Here is a 19,430-nt window from a genome sequence, read left to right on the forward strand (position 1 = left end):
TTGGAGAAAATAGTTGTTAGCTACAGTAATTTGACCGTTAGCTACAGTACTGCTACAATTATTTGATCGTCACATAGTTATTTGGCTATTAGATACAATGCTACATAGTGATCTGACCGTTGCACTGTACTGGATTGCTACAATGTTGTTTTGCTACAATAACCATGTTGCTACACTACAGAGCTACTATAGTGTCTTCCATCTTTTATATCATTTTTCATGGCTAATCTTTTTGTATACTTCAACTACATTAATTTAAGACTTTATTCTTCTTGAAAACTTCTAAAAACTCAAAAACACTTGAACATAAAATTTTAAATTCAATAATATTTTGTTATGATTAAAATATAATTAATTGATAAAAAAACCTTTAGGCTAACACTATTAAAGGATGCTCCCATGACTATGACATCCTATTCAACAAGAACTATAGACCACTTTAAAAGTTTTAAGTGTAAAAATTAACCTCTATTTCATCACACCACAGGATACATGTACTTGCACCATAAGGATGAAAATTTTTAATTTAGCACATGTCAATCAACTCCTCTTTATGATTCGTTCTTCCCTTTGAACCGAGTTCTTGGGATCTCCAATCTAGGTAAGGTATCCTTATAGGCAGTTTATGTAACGACTCGGCTTTTTTAAAGCCAAAATTGGTGGAATTTTTTTTTTTATTATTTATTTATTTAAGTTCTCGATACTTCTCATTGTGACGTTCCGCGAATTAGTAATTAGGTTCCCTTCCTTATCATGACATCAAATGGATATAGTTTTCGTAAATTAACATTCCCGTGAGATAGATACTCAATACATGTGCCCATAATATTATATTTTCATATTCCTACATTTACATTACATCATATTGACATACTCATGAGTTTACATTCTTGTTCTAGTCTCGTTATCTACACGAGTTTATACATAAGTGTTGAATGATATTTTACATAACTAGTACTTTTTTTCTTGATCCTCATGTGAATTCACAATACAACATCCTCATAGAAGAGAGTACCAAATAAATATATTCATGACATCGTATGTACATGTTCGCACATCCACATCCATGTTCCATTATAGTTTTCATTACAAGTCCTTACAAAAGTGTCAAATGACAAATATTCAACATAACACTGAAAACATACTATTACATAGCACCTTTCAAAATATGTGAACCCGTGGAACGGTTTTCCTACACACCTTGATTGTGTGATGTCCCTATTACAAAAACAACATGGATACAAGAATTGTAAATAATCTAAACATAATAATAACAACTTAAAGAACGTTATCGATACTTTTCATTATCAACTGAAGGTGAGTATATTCTTTCATCATTTCTCATATACATTTTACAATTCTTATTATTATGCTAGATGTATTATCCTCATTCATATGCTCCAACCTCTCCATAGGAGTGGTGGAGCCAAAGTTTAATCTTCAATCAGGTTTAATTACTTCACCTTAACCCGGTCATCCACCTTGGATGCTTTTAACCGTAGTTAATTGCAATATCTAAACTCGATCATCTGTTTCAAATGTCATTAACCAAAACAAATCATAAAAGTCAAACTCGTCATCTCTTACGGATACCATTAACCAAAGTCAATCGTCATAATCAACCCGACCATCCATGTAGGATGTCATTTACCAAAACTAACCATTAACCACAACCCAGTCATCCATCTCGAATGTCATTAATCGAAGCTAATCATCAAGTGCAAACCGGTCATCCATCTTGGATTCCATAAGCTGAAGCTAATCAACAATCACAACCTGGTTGTTGCTACCTAATTTTTGATCATTTTTTTTTTAGTTTTCAAAAAATCAAAAAATAGCAAAAAATAATGAAAACCCAACAAATATGTAAAACCTTTGGGTGAAAAATCATGACATTATAATTTGAGGGTGTTACAAAATATATGTTCTTGATATATTTGCATCGTTTTTAACATTTTCAGCGTTGTCTCAAAAGAATTTAAATTTTCAAAGGTCTTTTGAACACATTTGACTTTTAACGCTTTATTTTTAAAATCACTGATTTTCCTCATTGAGGTGACATGGATATTGCTCATTGTTTTAAAAAAATCAAATATAGATGTTTTACTAAGCATTTGAAAAAAAATGATTTTTTCTTTATAAATAGAGAAGAAAAAAACCGGTTTGAGAGGGGGTACTGCACATTTAGGGGGAACACAAAAATAAACCATAGCAAAAACTTAACCCTTTCTTTTTTTTTCTCCTGCAACAGAGGTCGCCGTCCCCCCAGGGGTCTTTGGTTTTTTTTTGCTGTCCTAGAACTAGAGAGCCAAGGACCCCCTGCCATTTGAGCTCCTTTCTTTTCCCTTTCCCCGCTGGTCCCCATTCCATCCCTCAGCCACCCCTCTCTCTTTGCCAAAGACAAACTAGACTTACTCCCTTCCCTTGGCAAAACCAAAATTGGCGGCCCCTCACCTTTGCAAAAGAAAAAACCAGAAGCCAGCCAACAGCCCCCCTCACTTTTCCATTTCCCCTCACTAGACCTCTCCCAGCCTCTCCATCGTCCCTCTCCTCTCTCAACCGACCCATCGGTCTCCCTCTCTAGACTAATGAATAAACCACACCACAGCAGCAACCGATCTCCTTCACCGCCAACAGGACAGCTCGCCAAGATTGAATTAGAGCCTCTGGTAACAGCTCGAGCACAATAGCGCCCACAGACTCAGATCTATCCACCTTCTCCCTCTAGCAGCACCCGCAAATCCAACAACACTGAAGCCTCCTCCTTGGCAGCATCTTCTTCTTCGGTCTCCTCAATAGAAATGGCCAAAACAGCAGCCCAAAGCTAGCCCAGCAGCGACACCCCCCTCTCAACCATTACTCCTAGGAGCCGTCAGCCACCTAAAGCGAAGGAGAAGAAGAAGAAACCTAGAGAAAGATAGATCTGCAATGAAATAGATCTAAAAGAGAAGGGAGAGAGGCAGATCTGAAACAGTGAAATAAGATTAAAACAGATTGCTTGTTGCATTTTTTTAGGTGTTTTGTAGTGCGACCACCAATGAGAAAGGGAAGAGAAGAAGAAAGCCAGCCAGATCCACCCGTTTTAGGGCATTGTCTGAAGACCACCAATACTCAGTACGAGGCGTTGTTATACCTGAGAATGATCTAAAAGATCGGGTCACAGGTTTCCAGCCTATATACTGAGTTTATAAAAAGATCAAAGAGATAAATTATATGATATAAATAGATTGTAAATAATACTAATAATAATAATAATAATACTAATAATAATAGTAGTAGTAGTAGTAGTAATAATAATAATAGTAATAAAAAGAAGAGGAGGAAGAAATTAATGAGAACTTTGAGATGGAAGATTAATGTAAGGATTAAACAATGATAAAAACAAATGTCAAGGTTAGAGGATCCACCAATGGTATTTCAAATAAATATAGTATAAACTCTTATTACTCAATTTGAAAACCACACACGGAGGAGGTTCCAATCAGATGATTTGTCATTAATAGCTCATTATAAATTATTGACATGATCATATTAATTATCTTATTTACATAACACCAAACTTTTAAATATTGTCAGGAATTCATGATGTTAACAACAAATCAAGTTCCTTTCATAGCCCAGGTGTAGGTAATACCATACGGTTGGGCTATGAGAGTGCCAAGCATTTGTTGTACCAAGTATTATACAACACAAATCTAGATTAACCATTTAACAAGCAAGGTATTAAGAATTAGTAAGATAAAAAGATATGACATGTTAATATTAAACATTAAGGTCCATGTTGAGTTTACACCATACTTGTTCTTGCACCATTAGTGCAACCTTTTCACCTTGACATAATAAACTTAGCTAAACATAATGAAGAAGAGAAACATAAATAAACAAAACAAGAGCATAAATAAGATACAAGTTAACTAAGGAAAGGAAAGGAAATGAAAAGCATAAACAAGATATTAATAAAAGCAAAACTTAAGAATTACAAAAAATATAAAGAGAGAAATAAAGAGCATGAACTTGATTTGAACAACCCAGCTCCTAAATACATGGCAAATGCCTCCTTTTATAGGCCAAAATTTGGAATTATTGATTTGATGACTAATTGTTGAGTGGGTGGCCAACTTTTGACTTTGTGAAAATCCTTATCTTCTTGTCTGAATAAAACGAAAATTCTAGCATCAGAACTAGGTCCACTTGAAAACATGAAAGTTGTAGGAAATTGACTCATCTTTCCAGGAAAAAAACATGGAGGTGATTTGGACTTCTAGAACTCCAGATATGGGCCAAACACTGAACAGTGTTCGGGCTGCAGGACAGATTCGGACTTCTCCGTTGTTGTTATAATTTGGACTTGCAAACAGCCTTCTTAGATCTTGATGAAAACATGAAAGTTGTAGGCCTATGTCTTACTGAATTTGTGCAAAACTTTGAGATCATTTTGACATCTAGAACTCGAGATATGACCCAATTACCGAACAGTGTTCCAGTTTGGACTGCACCAACATCTCTTTTCTAAGTTTGGCCCTCTCTTTGTCCTTTCAATTTCCATACTTGAACTCATCAATCAATCCTTTGATTTATATGATAGGCCTGCATTTAAGATGAACTGTAACAGCCCCAAAATTTGTATTCAAAACAGATATATATAATTAACTTTTTTAAATATACGATCCATGTCCCTAATTTTTTTTTCTTTCCTTCCGTGCACATACTTTAGCCCACATTATTTCTTTCACTTTTTTTTTTTTAATGCCTTCTATATCCCTCAACAGTAACTTTTAAGATTTTGGGTAAAATTTCCCGAATCATGATACCTGTTTATACCAAATTTTGCCCGGGTTATATTGAATTTCACTAAGTTACTCATTGGTACTTTTAGTTTCATGAAAATTCACTTCTAAAAAAATCTCATTAACATTTTCCCGTATATTTATTTATTTATATATATTAACACTTGAACAAAACATTTTAATTCAAATTCTCAAATATATCATCATTCTTATAATTTAATTTATCCATTTTCCTCATTTTTTTATAATCCTGACTTTTCTTAATATCAATAATATTATCCGGGGTTTTACATCCTCCCCTCCTTATATAAATTTCATCCTCGAAATTAGATTCTTACCAGTATTTATGAATAACTCAGGATACTTCCTTCTCATTTCGGACTCTCTTTCCCAAGTTACTTCTTTGATTTGCGAACTTCTCCATAACACTTTAATCATAAGAATTTTTTTATTCCTCAGTTCTTTTTCACTATAATCCAGCACCTTCACTAGTTTCACTTCCAGAGTCAGGTCTTCTGCAATCTCCAAATGAACTTGTGGTAGGACTCGAGATGGATCTACTTCAACCTTTCTTAACATCGAAACATGGAATACATCATGGATCTTATTTAGATGTGAGGGCAAGGCCAATCTGTAAGCCACCGATCCAAACCTTTCAAGGACTTCATAGGGACCAATATACCTCGGGGCCAATTTCCCTTTCATTCCAAATCTTAACATGTGTTTCCAGGGAGCGACCTTCAAGTATACTCGATCACCCATATTAAACTCAAGAGGTCGTCTTCGAACATCTGCATAGCTCTTTTGTCTATCTTGAGCCGCTTTCATTCGGTCTTTTATGATTTTCACTTTTTCTGTGGTGATTTGAACCATCTCAGGTCCATTTAACTTCCTATCCCCTACCTCTTCCCAACATAATGGCGTTTAACATTTTCTTCCATACAAGGCTTCATACGGTGCCATCCCCACAGTTGCCTGGTAGCTGTTATTATAAGTAAACTCTACCAATGGTAGATGATCCTCCTAATTGCCCCCAAATTCTAATATGCAAGCCCTCAACAAATCTTCCAGGGTTTGAATTGTTCTTTTTGTCTGCCCATCAATTTGAGGGTGAAATGTTGTACTTAAATTCAATCTTGTCCCCAAAGCCCGTTGTATGCTTGGCCATAATCGAGATGTAAATCTAGGATCCCGATCTGATACTATAGACACTAGCACTCCATGCAATCTTATTACCTCATTTACATATAATTGTGCTAGTTTATCAATTGAATTTGTCTTTCTCATAGCCAAGAAGAGAGCAGACTTGGTCAATCTATCCACTATGACCCAAATAGCATTATTGCCTCTTTTCCCTTTAGGCAGACCTGATACAAAGTCCATATAAATGTCTTCCCACTTCCATTGAGGTATCAATAATGGCTGTAAAGGCCCTGCAGGCTTCTGGTGCTCCACCTTTACTTGCTGACATACACCACACTTAGCCACATATTCAGCTACATCTTTCTTCATATTCGGCCACCAGTAACATTCTTTTAAATCTTGATACATTTTAGTACTCCCAGGATGAGTTGCAAATCTAGACTCATGTGCTTCTTGCAACACTTCTCTTTTTAGTGCTTCATCATCAGGTAAATACATTCGTTTTCCAAATGCTATCATTCCATCCTCCAGGATTTGGAAGGAAGTCCCAACTCCTGACTTCACATTGTCCCTTATTTTGCCGACTTTGTTATCATTTCGTTGTGCTTCTAATACTTTATCCCGGAGTATCGACCTTACTCGCAATTGGGCAATTAAAGAACCTCTAGGTCCAACTTCTACCTTAGCATTTAACTTCCTCAACTCAAGCAATTCTCTTTCATCATTGTCATCTAAAACAACATCTATCATCTTATTTTTTTTGGCTAAAGGCATCTGCAACCACATTTGCTTTCCCCGGATGATACTCTATTACACAATCATAATCCTTAATTAACTTCACCCAACGTCTTTGCCGCATATTCAACTCCTTTTGCGTCATTAGATACCTCAAACTCTTATGATTGGTAAATATTTGAACTCGGGATCCATACAAAAAATGCCTCCATACTCTGAGAGCAAATACAACAGCTGCCAATTCTAAATCATGCACCGGATAATTAATCTCATGAGTTTTTAATTGTCTTGAGGCATAGGCAATCACTTTACCGTGCTGCATCAAAACACAACCCAATCCTTTCCTTGAAGCATCACTATAAACTACAAATCCTTCAGACCCAGATGGAAGTGTTAACACGGGTGCGGTTGTTAGCCTCTTTTTCAGCTCCTGGAAACTTTGTTCACATTCATCGGTCCATTCCCATTTTGTCTCCTTCCATGTCAGTCGAGTCATCGGGATAGCTATAGTGGAGAACCCTTCAATGAATCTCCTGTAATATCCTGCCAATCCAAGAAAACTACGAATCTCAGTCACATTCGTAGGCCTCTCCCGTTTCAACACTGCTTCAACCTTTCTAGGATCTACTAGTATTCCTTGAGCTGATATAACATGTCCTAGAAAAACTATTTCTTTCAACCAAAACTCACACTTACTTACTTTAGCATACAATTGATGCTCCCTTAAGGTTGATAACACTTGTCTCAAATGGTGTTCATGTTCCAAATATGAATTGGAATAGACCAAAATGTCATCTATGAATACTACCACAAACTTATCCAGATAAGGTCGAAAAATTTGATTCATTAAGTCCATAAACACTGCCGGTGCATTTGTTAACCCAAATGGCATTACTAGAAACTCATAATGTCCATACCGAGTCCTAAATGCAGTCTTTACCACATCTTGTTCTTTTATTCTTAATTGATAATACCCGGATCTGAGATCTATCTTCAAAAACACCTTCGCTCCCTTAAGTTGATCAAACAAATCATCTATTCGCAAGAGTGGATATTTATTTTTTACTGTTACTCTATTTAATTGTCTGTAATCAATACAAAGCCTAAGGGTCCCATCTTTCTTCTTTACAAATAATACTGGAGCTCCCCATGGGGAATTACTTGGACGGATAAATCCTTTATCCAGTAATTCTTGTAGCTGAATTTTCAACTCGGCTAATTCCGCAGGCGCCATTCTATATGGTGGTTGAGCAATAGGTGTGGTCCCGGGTAGTATATCAATGGAAACTTCCACTTCCCTATCTGGTGGTAACCTCGGTAATTCATCTGGGAACACGTCTGTAAATTCTCTCACTATAGGGATGTTTGTCAATTCTCCAGTTTTTTCTTTCGAATCTAACACGTAAGCAAGGTAAGCTTCACATCCCTTTTTAACCATCTTCCTTGCAGTCATAACCGAGACGATGCAATTCGGTATAACGTTCCTTTCCCCTCTAAAAATCACTCTCATTCCATTCGGTCCCTGGAGAGTCACCATTTTTGCAAAGCAGTCCATTTGAGCCTTATATACACTTAACCAATCCATACCTAGTATTACTTTAAAATCCTGTAATTCCAAGGGAATTAAATCTACTCCCAACTCGAGCCCATCTATACTAATCCCAATTCCCTTGTAGACTACATCAATGACTACAACTTCATCTAAAGGAGTACTTATCATAAATCCTCTATCTACCCTGCTAGGTTTTTTTCCTATTTTCCCCACAATTTATTAGCCACAAATGAATGTGTAGCCCCAAGATCAATCAATGCATGTACAGGTAATGAATTTAACTGTAAAGTACCTGCTACTACATTTGGGGCGACTCTGACCTCTTCCTGTGTCATATGAAATACTCTGCCCTGGGTCCTGTCACCCTGCATCCTAGGCCGACCTCTATTTCCACTAGCCCCCGACTGTGCTGGTCTACCCGGTCTATCCACAGTGACAGACTGTTGCTGGCTTTGGGTCTGTTGTCTCTGTCCTTGTATGAACTCAGCTCTTCGTGGACAATCTCTACGGATGTGTCCCTGTCCTCCATAATAGTAACATCCTCTACCTAAATAAGAGCAATCACACCATCTATGCCCCTCAACCCTGCAAATATAGCATCTTCCTGGTGTCACTGAACAATCTCCTGGATGTCTCTGCTCACACCGAACACATTGGGGATAAGATAAAGCATTTAATCCTGATGTCCCTCTAGTAGAACCTCCCTGAAAAGATGGCTGTCTACTAGTAGTCCCAGCACCAGTACTCTGAATAGGCCTAGATACTGCTCCTCCCTTCCTCTTAAACTGGTTGAACTGTCCCTTACCCTTTTTAGAAAAAGGAGGTCTACTTGAGGAAAAATCGATATCCTTCCTTTTACCCACCTCTGTCTGACTTTGCTGCCTCTATAAGTTCTCTGGTTGTCCCAAATCTAAGTGCTATTAGGCCTTGTCTTAAATCCTGGCATAATCCATCCCGTAGTCTATCAATCATGTATTGCTCGGTGGGAACAAACTGTGGAGCAAACATGGAAAGATCATGAAATCTTCTTTCATACTCAAGTACCGTCATACCCTCCTACCTCAAAGCTAGAAACTCATGCTCCTTCATCTTCTGATGATATGATGAGTAAAACTGGTTCTCAATCTGAACTCTAAATTCAGTCCATGTCCAAGACCCCGCAGGCCTCCTAGATCGCACTGTATCCCACCATGATCGTGCTCTATCTGATAATAAGTAGGTGGCACAATTTACTCATAAATCCTCTGTCACCCGAATCTGTTGCATAATGTCCTCCACTGTACGTAACCATCTACCTGCTATCTCAGCATCAGGCTCTCCTGAAAATGAGTCACATCCCAACTGCTGCATACTCTTCACTACCCGAACTAGTGTAACCACATTATCCACCGGTGTAGGGGCAACTTGCGGTATCTGTGTTGCTGGTGCCACTGGAGGTGTCGGTATTGGTAATTGAGGCATCGTCTCTATTACAGCTCTCACAATCTGGGCTATAAACACCGGATCAAAATATGGTGCAGGGGCTGTCGCTGGCACTGTTGTTGTTGGAGGAGGTACCTCTCTTAGATGAGGCGCTGCAGGTATGTGAGAGGTTGAATCCTCCAAAGAATCCTCTCTCTCGCTATGCTCGAACCCGGGTTCTTGACCCAGTTCCCGTGCTGGAGAGCGATCTGCCATTCACCTTGTCTTATGTGCACTACCCTGAACCAATTTGATACTCATCAAATTCCAATTCAATTCCTGAACCCAAACCAGGGCTCTGATTCCAAATGTAACAGCCGTAAAATTTGTATTCAAAACAGATAGTAAAGACATGATAATTCAATAAAGATAAGGGATTTTTTTTTCTATAATCAATAAAAAATTCGGCAGAGTTTCCTCTATATTATTAGGTACCAAGTTATCGACTCTTCTTCCACAATCCCCAATTAACAAATCTCTTACTTGTCCTATCATCCAGGACATCATCCTCTCATTACATCACAACTTCTCAATAATTAAATTCACATATGTCTAAACAATTCAATATCCCATACTTACATGGATGCAATCTAAAGAATTATTCTAAAAACGGTAACTGGAGCGCATTACATAATTCAAAGATTTATAAATAAGGATCGTTAACGAAATTGTAATCGAAATAAGTTCATAATTAAAGAAGAAATTCATAATATAAATTATACTACACAAAAAGCTTTCAATAAATTGTAGACACATTATATTACATAACAAAAGGATAAATTCATTCATTACAACATGATATTCAACAAAATATAAGGAACTAATCTACTGTTCAGTCCTGTAGGGGGATGTACCTGAAAATAGATTTAATACAATAATTCAATTAGACAAATAAAAATAAAAAGACATTTATAAAATTATTTCTACTTTCTTTCTTTCTTTCCTTTTTTTTTTTTTTTGTAAATTTAGTCAAAAGATCATTAAATTAACTTGCTCATCTAGTATTATTATATATCAATTAAATTTCAGAATAATCTATCAGTCCATTCAACAAGCACGGTTGTCATCAGTCCAAAACTAGTTCAACATTTCACCCATTCATCAAGGTACAAATCCCATTAACCAGGGAATTAATTATTCATCTCACCCATTTGCCAGGGCACTATTTCCATTAAATCAGGAATTAGTTCAACAACTTACCCATTCACCAGGGTATTAATCCCATTAACCAGGGACTCCATTTCTTACAACGCCCATTCAATCTCTTACTAATCCCATTCATTCATGAATTAATTCATAATATCGCATATCTTATTTTCTCAAGTAAACAACATAATAATTTCTAATATATCAACCACAATCAATCTGATAAAAAAAATACATATTGTCTAATATTAAATTCAGGTATCGTGTAATTACCTGACGACTGAGCTCGAGCCGTAGTCCCCTGCTGTGGTGTCGGCCTGGCAACCTCGCCTGAATTGACATGTATATCACATCATTAATCTACTTTCCATATCGAAACACTCAATAAATAAAATCCTTTCGATTATCCTTTCATTTTCCAAAATAAAATTTAGAGAGAAACATGAAAAAATTACTTCCTATTCTTACCTAAAATTTTGCTTCAATTTCCATAATTTCCTACTTTCTCTACTCACTTCAACAATCTTAACACAATTTCACAATCAATTATAATTTCCCCCAAAATTTATCATGAACCCTAATTCCTCATTTCACAAAGTTCAATCAATTTAAAGTATTTATTCATCAAGAATCTTATTTAAAAGTGTAAGGGCACTTTACCAAATAATAGCCGAAGCTTTAACACTTTTGTATTAAACTTTTCCTTGCTTGAATTATTTTTACTCCTCTCCTGGCCGAATGCTTCTTCTTCCTCTTTGAAAGGTAAGTTTGGTTTTATTTTTCTTTCTCCTTCCAGCACACACTTGCACTCACATATATATATAATTAACTTTTTTAAATATACCATCCATGTCCCTAATTTTTTCTTCCGCGCACACTTGCACTTATATATATATATATATATATATATATATATATATATATATATATATAATTAACTTTTTTAAATATACCATCCATGTCCCTAATTTTTTTTCTTTCCTTCCATGCACATACTTTAGCCCATATTATTTCTTTCACTTTTTTTTTTAATGCCTTCTATATCCCTCAATAGTAACTTTTAAGATTTTGGGTAAAATTTCTTGAATCCTGATACCTGTTTATACCAAATCTTGTCCGGGTTATATTGAATTTCACTAAGTTACTCGTTGGTACTTTTAGTTTCATGAAATTCACTTCTAAAAAAAATCTCATTAACATTTTCCTGTATATTTATTTATTTATATATATTAACACTTGAACAAAACATTTTAATTCAAATTCTCAAATATATCATCATTCTTACAATTTAATTTATCCATTTTCCTCATTTTTTTTATAATCCTGACTTTTTTTAATATCAATAATATTATCCGGGGTTTTACATGAACATTTACCATATATTAAAGCATTTTAGAGTATTAGACTTATTATTATAAAACATGCTTTAGTTAAGGAGTTATTGATACTTTAAGTGCAAAATGATAATATAAAACCTTGATAAATATGCACTTTTAAGTAATAATCATCTTGTTTGGTTAATGTCAAATAAATTCCTGGCATCTTCACTTTTCTTTTATACACTTTGGTCCTGCAACACATAATTGATTAGCATCTCCCTCTCATTCCCATTTCTCTAGAATACATGTTAGATTCTCATTTCCATCCTTTAAATGGGTAAATGGACTTTCATGAACTAATTTTATTTATTCTAGTCTAGTTTATAAGTTTTAAATAGTTTTGTTCTTCAAATAAATTTCAACTTTGGGTTTACAATAGCTAACAGTGAAATCACTGTGCAACGATTAGATTACTATAACAAATGATTAGATCACTGTGCAATGGTCAGATTATTGTAGCAATATTGTAGCTAACAGTCAAACTACCATAGATTACGGTTAGATTACTATAGCAATATTGTAGCTAATGACTATTTTCTCCAAAATGGCTATAAATAGGTCATTTGAGAAGGAGAATTGATAGAAGCAAGTAGTAGAGCAATTTGAGAGCTTAATTAGTGTATTTATTCTGAAAATAGCTTGTTTGTGAGCTAAATTTGTATATCTAGCTTATAAGAAACTTGAGTGATCAATTATTGTGAAACTGAATTGAAAGTGACAACAAAAACACTTAGACAATTTGATGAGGTTTGATCCTAAGCTTAGAAAAAGGATTGGGTTTCAATCTTGGATCCGTAAAAAATTAGGGAAAAGGTTTCTCTTGAGCCTAGAAAAAGATGATGATAATATGAGACTTGATAGTGAGAGCTTGTTGAAAAATTCTCTAAAAGCTACCCACTAGGTCGTTAGTGACTAAACCACTATAAATCACTGTGCAAACTATTCTCCCTTTCTCTCTCTGTGTTTGCGTTTTGTGTTTGCAAAACTTTTGAGACACCCAATTCACCCCCTCTCTTGGGTTGCTTGGGAATTACAGATAAACCCTCCTATATAAGCTTGAAAGTGAGGCCGTTTTCTTTGAGAATTAGACTAATTCTCTAGAAAGCTCATGAACGTTGGGATCAAACACATGGCCATAATATGCTGGTTGTGAAGGTCATGGCAGAGTGCCTAGATATAATGTGTATGATACAATATTTGTCTCCCATATTAAAGCCTGAGTTCAAGACATTGTTCACAATTGGCTTAAGAGCAATATTATTGAAACACTAACTAAGGGTTCAAGCTATCAACACCTTTATTATACATATTATTCGTTTCCTTACTCGAATGAATGACTTATATTTTTATAAAAATAAGTGGGGGATTGTTGAAGAATTTTTTATAAACATGAGATTTCAACAATGCAAAATTATTAGAAAGAACCTAACACATGAATTTTTTTTTTTTAAAATACACATGATTTCATGGCTCCTTTTCAAGTCCTTGAACACATGAAATTAAAAAAAAAAAAAAAAAAAAACATACATATGATTTCATGGCTTGACCATTATCCTCCTTGCCATACACATTCAAGTCTGCATATTTATGATGGCTATTATTTCTTATATTGTTTGCTACATGTTTATTTTTATACACGTCTTATGTTACTCTATGTAGCTAGAACATTTGTTTCACTTAAATGTTTTTTTTTGCACCATTGCTTGAATTAGTTGACCTATCGATGGAATTGAAAGCAATATAAATTTTCTTATATACCATTTGGCCTTTAAAAAAAATGACCTTGCAACTCATGAAATTTCTAAGTGTTTAACAACTCTTCCAAGCCTATATATACAACATGTTTTGTGCAATAGTATGAATAACAATATCTACTAGCTAGCTCTCATTACATATATCGATATCCTCTCCCACTTTTCTTCGCCATAAAATTATCACTTTCTTATTCTTCTTTTTTGAGTAAGAGGTGCTAAATTTTGTGTAGAGTTTCACATCTTATAGGTAGTGCATGCTTATTAGATATGGTAGGGCAACTAGGCTTGATGTATCACTAAGATGGTTTGCTATAACACAATTTTGAATCGTTGCACCATATTTACCTGTGATAGGCACATATTGTCCAAGGAAAGTGACATAGGCATGCCTCAAGACAGCTACCTAATTATTCGGTAATCAGCAGATTTGTGTTTTCCTTTGCTATTTTCATGTAATATCCTGCCTTTTATTTTTCCAGTAAGATTTATTAATGATGATTAAACAATCAAAAAGAAAGAAATACAAATAAAATATTGAGCAAGCCCACTACGGCTCCAGCAAGGGATAATACCAATGCACACCAACACAAACATCATGCTATCAAAATGTTTTTCGCCTCTGCCTCCACCACTAGAGGTTTTAAAAAACACCGCAAACATGTGAACTTGACCTGAACCGCATGAATCGAATTTGTAAAGTAGGTTAATCAAACTTGAGTTCACGTTCGCTTCAAACCAAACCTGAAAAGCTCAGGTTTAGGTTTCTAACTTATGGTTCTAGATTAACTGAACATAACCTAATTTATAGGTTTAAATTTGAACCTGAACATGATGTATACACAAATTTCATATATTTAGACATAATTTAAGTGGTTATTGATTAGTACTTAAAAGTGCATTTTTATCTAGGTTTTATATCAGCATTTTGCACTTGAAGTATCAATAATTCCTTAACTAAAGCATGTTTTATAATAACAAGTCTGATAGTATAGGATACCTTAATTTATGGTAAATATTCATCTTAAATGTAGGCCTATCACGTAAATGAAAGGATTGATTGATGAGTTTAAGTATTGAAATTGAAAGAACAAAGAGAGGGCCAAACTTAGAAAAAAGATGCTGGTGCAGTCCAAACTGGAACACTGTTCGGTAATTGGGTCATATCTGAAGCTGTAGATCTCAGATTTAGGTCTGCTTTATATGGGTGGAAAGGTGAGACATTGGCCTAAAACTTTCATGTAAGTCCAGGATTTAAAAAGGCCGTTTTTAAGTCCAAATTATAGCAACAACGGAGAAGTCCGAATCTGCCCTACAACCCAGACACTATTCAGTGTTCAACCCATATCTCGAGTTCTAGAAGTCCAAATGACCTCAATTGTTTTTCCTAGAAAGTTGAGATAATTTCCTAGAACTTTCATGAGTAAAGTTGGTTCAAATTCTGATGTTAGCAATGACGTTTTGTTCAGACAAAAAGATAAGGATTTTCACCAAGTCAAGAGTTGAGAGTTGGTCACCCACTCAACAATTAGTCATCAAATCAATTGTTCTAAATTTTGGCCTATAAAAGGAGGCATTTGCCATGCATTTAGGCATCTTGGTTTTTCAGATTAAGATCATGTTCTTACTCTCTTTCTTTATATTTTTTCTAATGCTTAAGTTTTGCTTTCATTAATATCTTGTTTATACCTTTCATTTCCTTTCCTTTACTTAGTTAATTTATATCTTATTTATGTTATTATGTTATTTATTTATGTTTCTCTCTGTCATAATGTTTAGTTAAGTTTATTATGTCAAGGTGAAAAGGTTACACTGATAGTGTAAGAATAAGTATAGTGTAAACTCAACATCAACTTTAATGTTTGATACTAACATGTTATGTATTTGTTATCTTGTTCACTTTTAATACTTTGCTTGTTAAAATATTAATCTAGATTTGTGTTGTATAACATTTGGTACAACAAATGCTTGGCACTTTCATAGCCCAACCGTATGGTATAACCTACACCTATGCTATGAAAGAAACTTGATTTGTTGTTAACATAAGTTATATTCATGAATACCTGACAATATTTACAAGTATTAGCATTATTCGAATAAGATAACTAATGTAATCATATTAATAATTTATAATCTGATTGGAACCTCCTTTGTGTGTGGGTTCCAGTTGAATAATAAGAGCTTATACTATACTTGTTTGAAATACTATTAGTGGATCCTCTAACCTTGACAATTGTTTTTATCATTGTTTAATCCTTCTATTAATATTACAACTCAAAGCTCTTATTATTATTGTTGTTGTTGTTTTATAATTTATATCGTTAACCTCCCTATGGTTCGACACCGGTCTTGCCGAGTTATTTATTACTTCGACACTCCTGCACTTGGAAAAAGATATCAATATTTAGTTGTGTCAGCTATGATATTGAAGTATTAATGTGTATAAGTGATTGATAGAAGTATTGAATTGTTAATCAAAAAAAGTATTGACTGAAATAATTTAATCATTGAGAGATTAATCAAAGAAACTAATAAATGTAAAACATGATTTTTAAGAAATCCTACATCTTAGTCTTTTTATGTCACATATATATATCAACTTTAACTTTGGTATTCATGATATAGGTTATAAATAAGCAAGAAGTACAAGTTCTTAAAAATATATAATATTAGATTCTGATAAATAATGAGCATGTAATAATGTTGTCTTGTACAAAAGTAGTTTTATTTATTAGGAATGAATGATAAATGAATTGATTCGGCATTGGACTGTGGGATTGTAATTTTTTATATGGTTGCTTTTTTATAATATGATTTTTTAACTATGATATTGATTGCATTTTCTATGCTAAAGTTGCAATAAGAAAAAAAAAAAGATGCTTTGTTTTAGTTTTTTATTATTATTTCTTGATTTTATTAGGATCAAACAATATTTAATGATTTTAGAAGAAAAGGTGTTTTTTATTTTTTATTATTCGCTTTGAACTTGTATGCCCTAAATAACAAACTATTTTTTAATTTAAATTCCAATTATAAAAGAAATAGCTAGTCTAACTCTTTTTATTCTTTTTCCTCTTTAGACGTGGCTTATGTATAACACTCGATCATTCTATCATTCTATTTATCTTTTTGAAGACTAATGTCAAATACTTTCTCTTTTTTTATATTCTAGTATGGATTTTTATAGGATGCTTTATTTATTTGAGTGTCCAAAAGGAGATTTGGGTGTAAAGCAGGCTCTAGACCCTCTTCTAATGCCTTGTAAGGGCTGGACAACTATTTTCTTTTTTATTTATGATGTTTTTTATTTACCCTACCTTTAAGGCATCCTAGTTCTCTCTTTTTTCTGTCAGTGAACCCACTTTGGAGTTCTTCTAATAATTCTGGTTTGATACTATTTGTAATGATTCTTTCATATTGACTAATTCGGTCTAGTGCTATTCGATCACAGAATCCATTGATAGCAGTATAAATGAATATAATTTCTTTTTTAGGACTATTTTTATTTTATATCGGTTTAAGATATATTTTTTTGGATGTTATATGTATGCTTTTACGAATAATTTATGTTTGTCTCATTCAATTATTTGAATGAATTTTGTTGTATAAATTTATATAAATAGGTTATGGTTATCTTGAGAACCGAACCTAAAAATAGGTTAACCAAACACACAAGTTATTTACATTCAAGTTTAAGTTTGCAAATTACTTTATGTTACTAGTCGTACTTCAAAAAACAACATCATTTCATTTGTAAAACAGTAAATTATCTTATTTGCCCGTTACTATAGCGTATGTATTGTAGCATTGCAATAGTGGTATGGCAAAAATGCCCCTTGAAATGGTTTGTTGTGGGATATTAGCGACATCATTATGAGGATATGAACAATGTTTTGACGCTAATGCACTTGTTGTTTCCTTTTCATCTTTCCGTGTGTTTTCATTTGGTCCCTGAAGTTCGTATACTCAATTTTGGTCCCTGAGTATAAAAGTAACAAATTCTATTTTGGCCCATTTTTTTCTCTCTTTTCTAAAAAACACATGCGTCATTTTTCAAAAGCTTTTTTTATTATTATTTCCATTTCATTTTTTTTATTGCTTTGCTAATTAAGAAAAGGTTAAAAAAGAACAATAAAAAGACCATTGTCTCTCTCTCCTCCATATATACAAGAGATCCTTTCACTTTACTATGCAGAATTTGCCAAACAAGAACAAGATGTAAAGACCAGCTAAAATCCCAAACTTTTTTTATCATTTAGAATTTGTTTGACATTGCGGTAGCGATAATAGTTCAAAGTATTTTTTACTAAGAAATGTATCAAAATAAAGTCTTTTTTATTTTTAAAAAATTATTTTGACATCAGCATGACATCAAAACAATCCGAAAATATATAAAAAAATTCATTTTATGCAAAAAAAAAAATTAAAAATTGAGGTAATGCGGTTTGTACAATATTTCCAAATACTCTTTTAGTACATTAGTAGGTGGTGGTATAATCCGATTTTGAATTCATCAAAAAAAATTTGAATGTTATTTTTTTTATTTAAAAAAATAAAAGAAAAATTTTCAAATTCAAAAATATATTTTTCTCGGATGAACCGCCTCTTTTCATAAAAAAAGGAGTCCACCGGGTCCATATGAATCAAACTATGTCGACCAGGGTAAAAAATGAGTTTCGGGCCGTTTCAAGTAAAAACCGTTATTTTCAGTGCAAACCAAGTCCACCGAGTCCATACGAATCAAACCGTGTCGACCAGGGTAAAAAATGAGTTTCGGGCTGTTTTGGGTCAAAACCGTCATTTTCAGTCAAAACCAAGATCACCGAGTCAATATAGATCAAACCATGTCGATCAGGATAAAAAATAAGTTTCCAGTCATTTTAGGTTAAAACCGTTATTTTCGGTCAGAACTTGGTCCACCAGGTTGGTACTGGTCAAAAAAATATTTTTGGTATCTCAAAATAATTTTTCAGTAACAAAATTAAATTTTAATGGTTGAAACTAGATTTTTCTAATTTATGTTTTTAGTTTTACCAATATAAATATTTATTATTATATATAATAAAAAAAAAAATCAATAAAGCAGGGAACCATCGCTCTCCCATTCAATTCTCTCGATAAGTTTTTCGTGAACCAGGATACACCATGGCTGGACCACTAGCATTTCTCTTTCACAGATGCAGCCAATAATTTTACGTTCATATAGGTCTTATCTACTCTTTTTATATATATTTATCATTGTGTGCATATGTCAAAGAAAAATAGCAGTGGTCCAGCCATGGTCCAGGCTGCTCAGAAGCATTAAGTTCTTAGTTGGAATAGGCTGCTTGCCGATGAAAGATATGGGGTGGCATGGTTCCTTCTCCTTTAGGTGCTGGATGTGGTGGTCAACCTGAGAATGTCCTTCATGTGTTGCCATAAATTTGGCACAAACTTCGTCTTTATGTGGTCCAGCCATGGTCCATTTTATATATAT

General features: G+C 34.0%; 1 protein-coding gene across 1 annotated transcript; it reads right to left on the reverse strand.

Moving 5' to 3' along the window:
• Positions 1 to 2,707: 2,707 nt before the first annotated feature.
• On the reverse strand, positions 2,708 to 9,894 carry LOC140955889 (uncharacterized). The gene is made up of 7 exons (XM_073411051.1): positions 9,513 to 9,894; positions 9,278 to 9,422; positions 8,510 to 9,099; positions 6,880 to 8,417; positions 6,024 to 6,737; positions 5,271 to 5,690; positions 2,708 to 2,824 (listed from the first exon to the last, which is right to left on the reverse strand). The coding sequence occupies exons 1-7, from the start codon at positions 9,892 to 9,894 to the stop codon at positions 2,708 to 2,710; spliced, it is 3,906 nt and encodes a 1,301-aa protein (XP_073267152.1).
• Positions 9,895 to 19,430: the final 9,536 nt, after the last annotated feature.

The sequence above is a fragment of the Populus alba genome, chromosome 8, assembly GCF_005239225.2.
Source record: "Populus alba chromosome 8, ASM523922v2, whole genome shotgun sequence".
In the NCBI taxonomy this organism is placed as follows: domain Eukaryota; kingdom Viridiplantae; phylum Streptophyta; class Magnoliopsida; order Malpighiales; family Salicaceae; genus Populus; species Populus alba.

Excerpts from the sequence above, each read along its gene's own strand:
- LOC140955889 (XM_073411051.1), bottom strand. The coding sequence starts at position 9,894 with ATGGCAGATCGCTCTCCAGCACGGGAACTGGGTCAAGAACCCGGGTTC. Across the intron at positions 5,691-6,023 it reads CACAATTATATGTAAATGAG|GTAGGGGATAGGAAGTTAAA; the intron begins GTAATAAGATTG and ends TGTTGGGAAGAG. Across the intron at positions 2,825-5,270 it reads TGGAAGTGAAACTAGTGAAG|CTTTGGGCTGCTGTTTTGGC; the intron begins GTGCTGGATTAT and ends CTGCTGGGCTAG.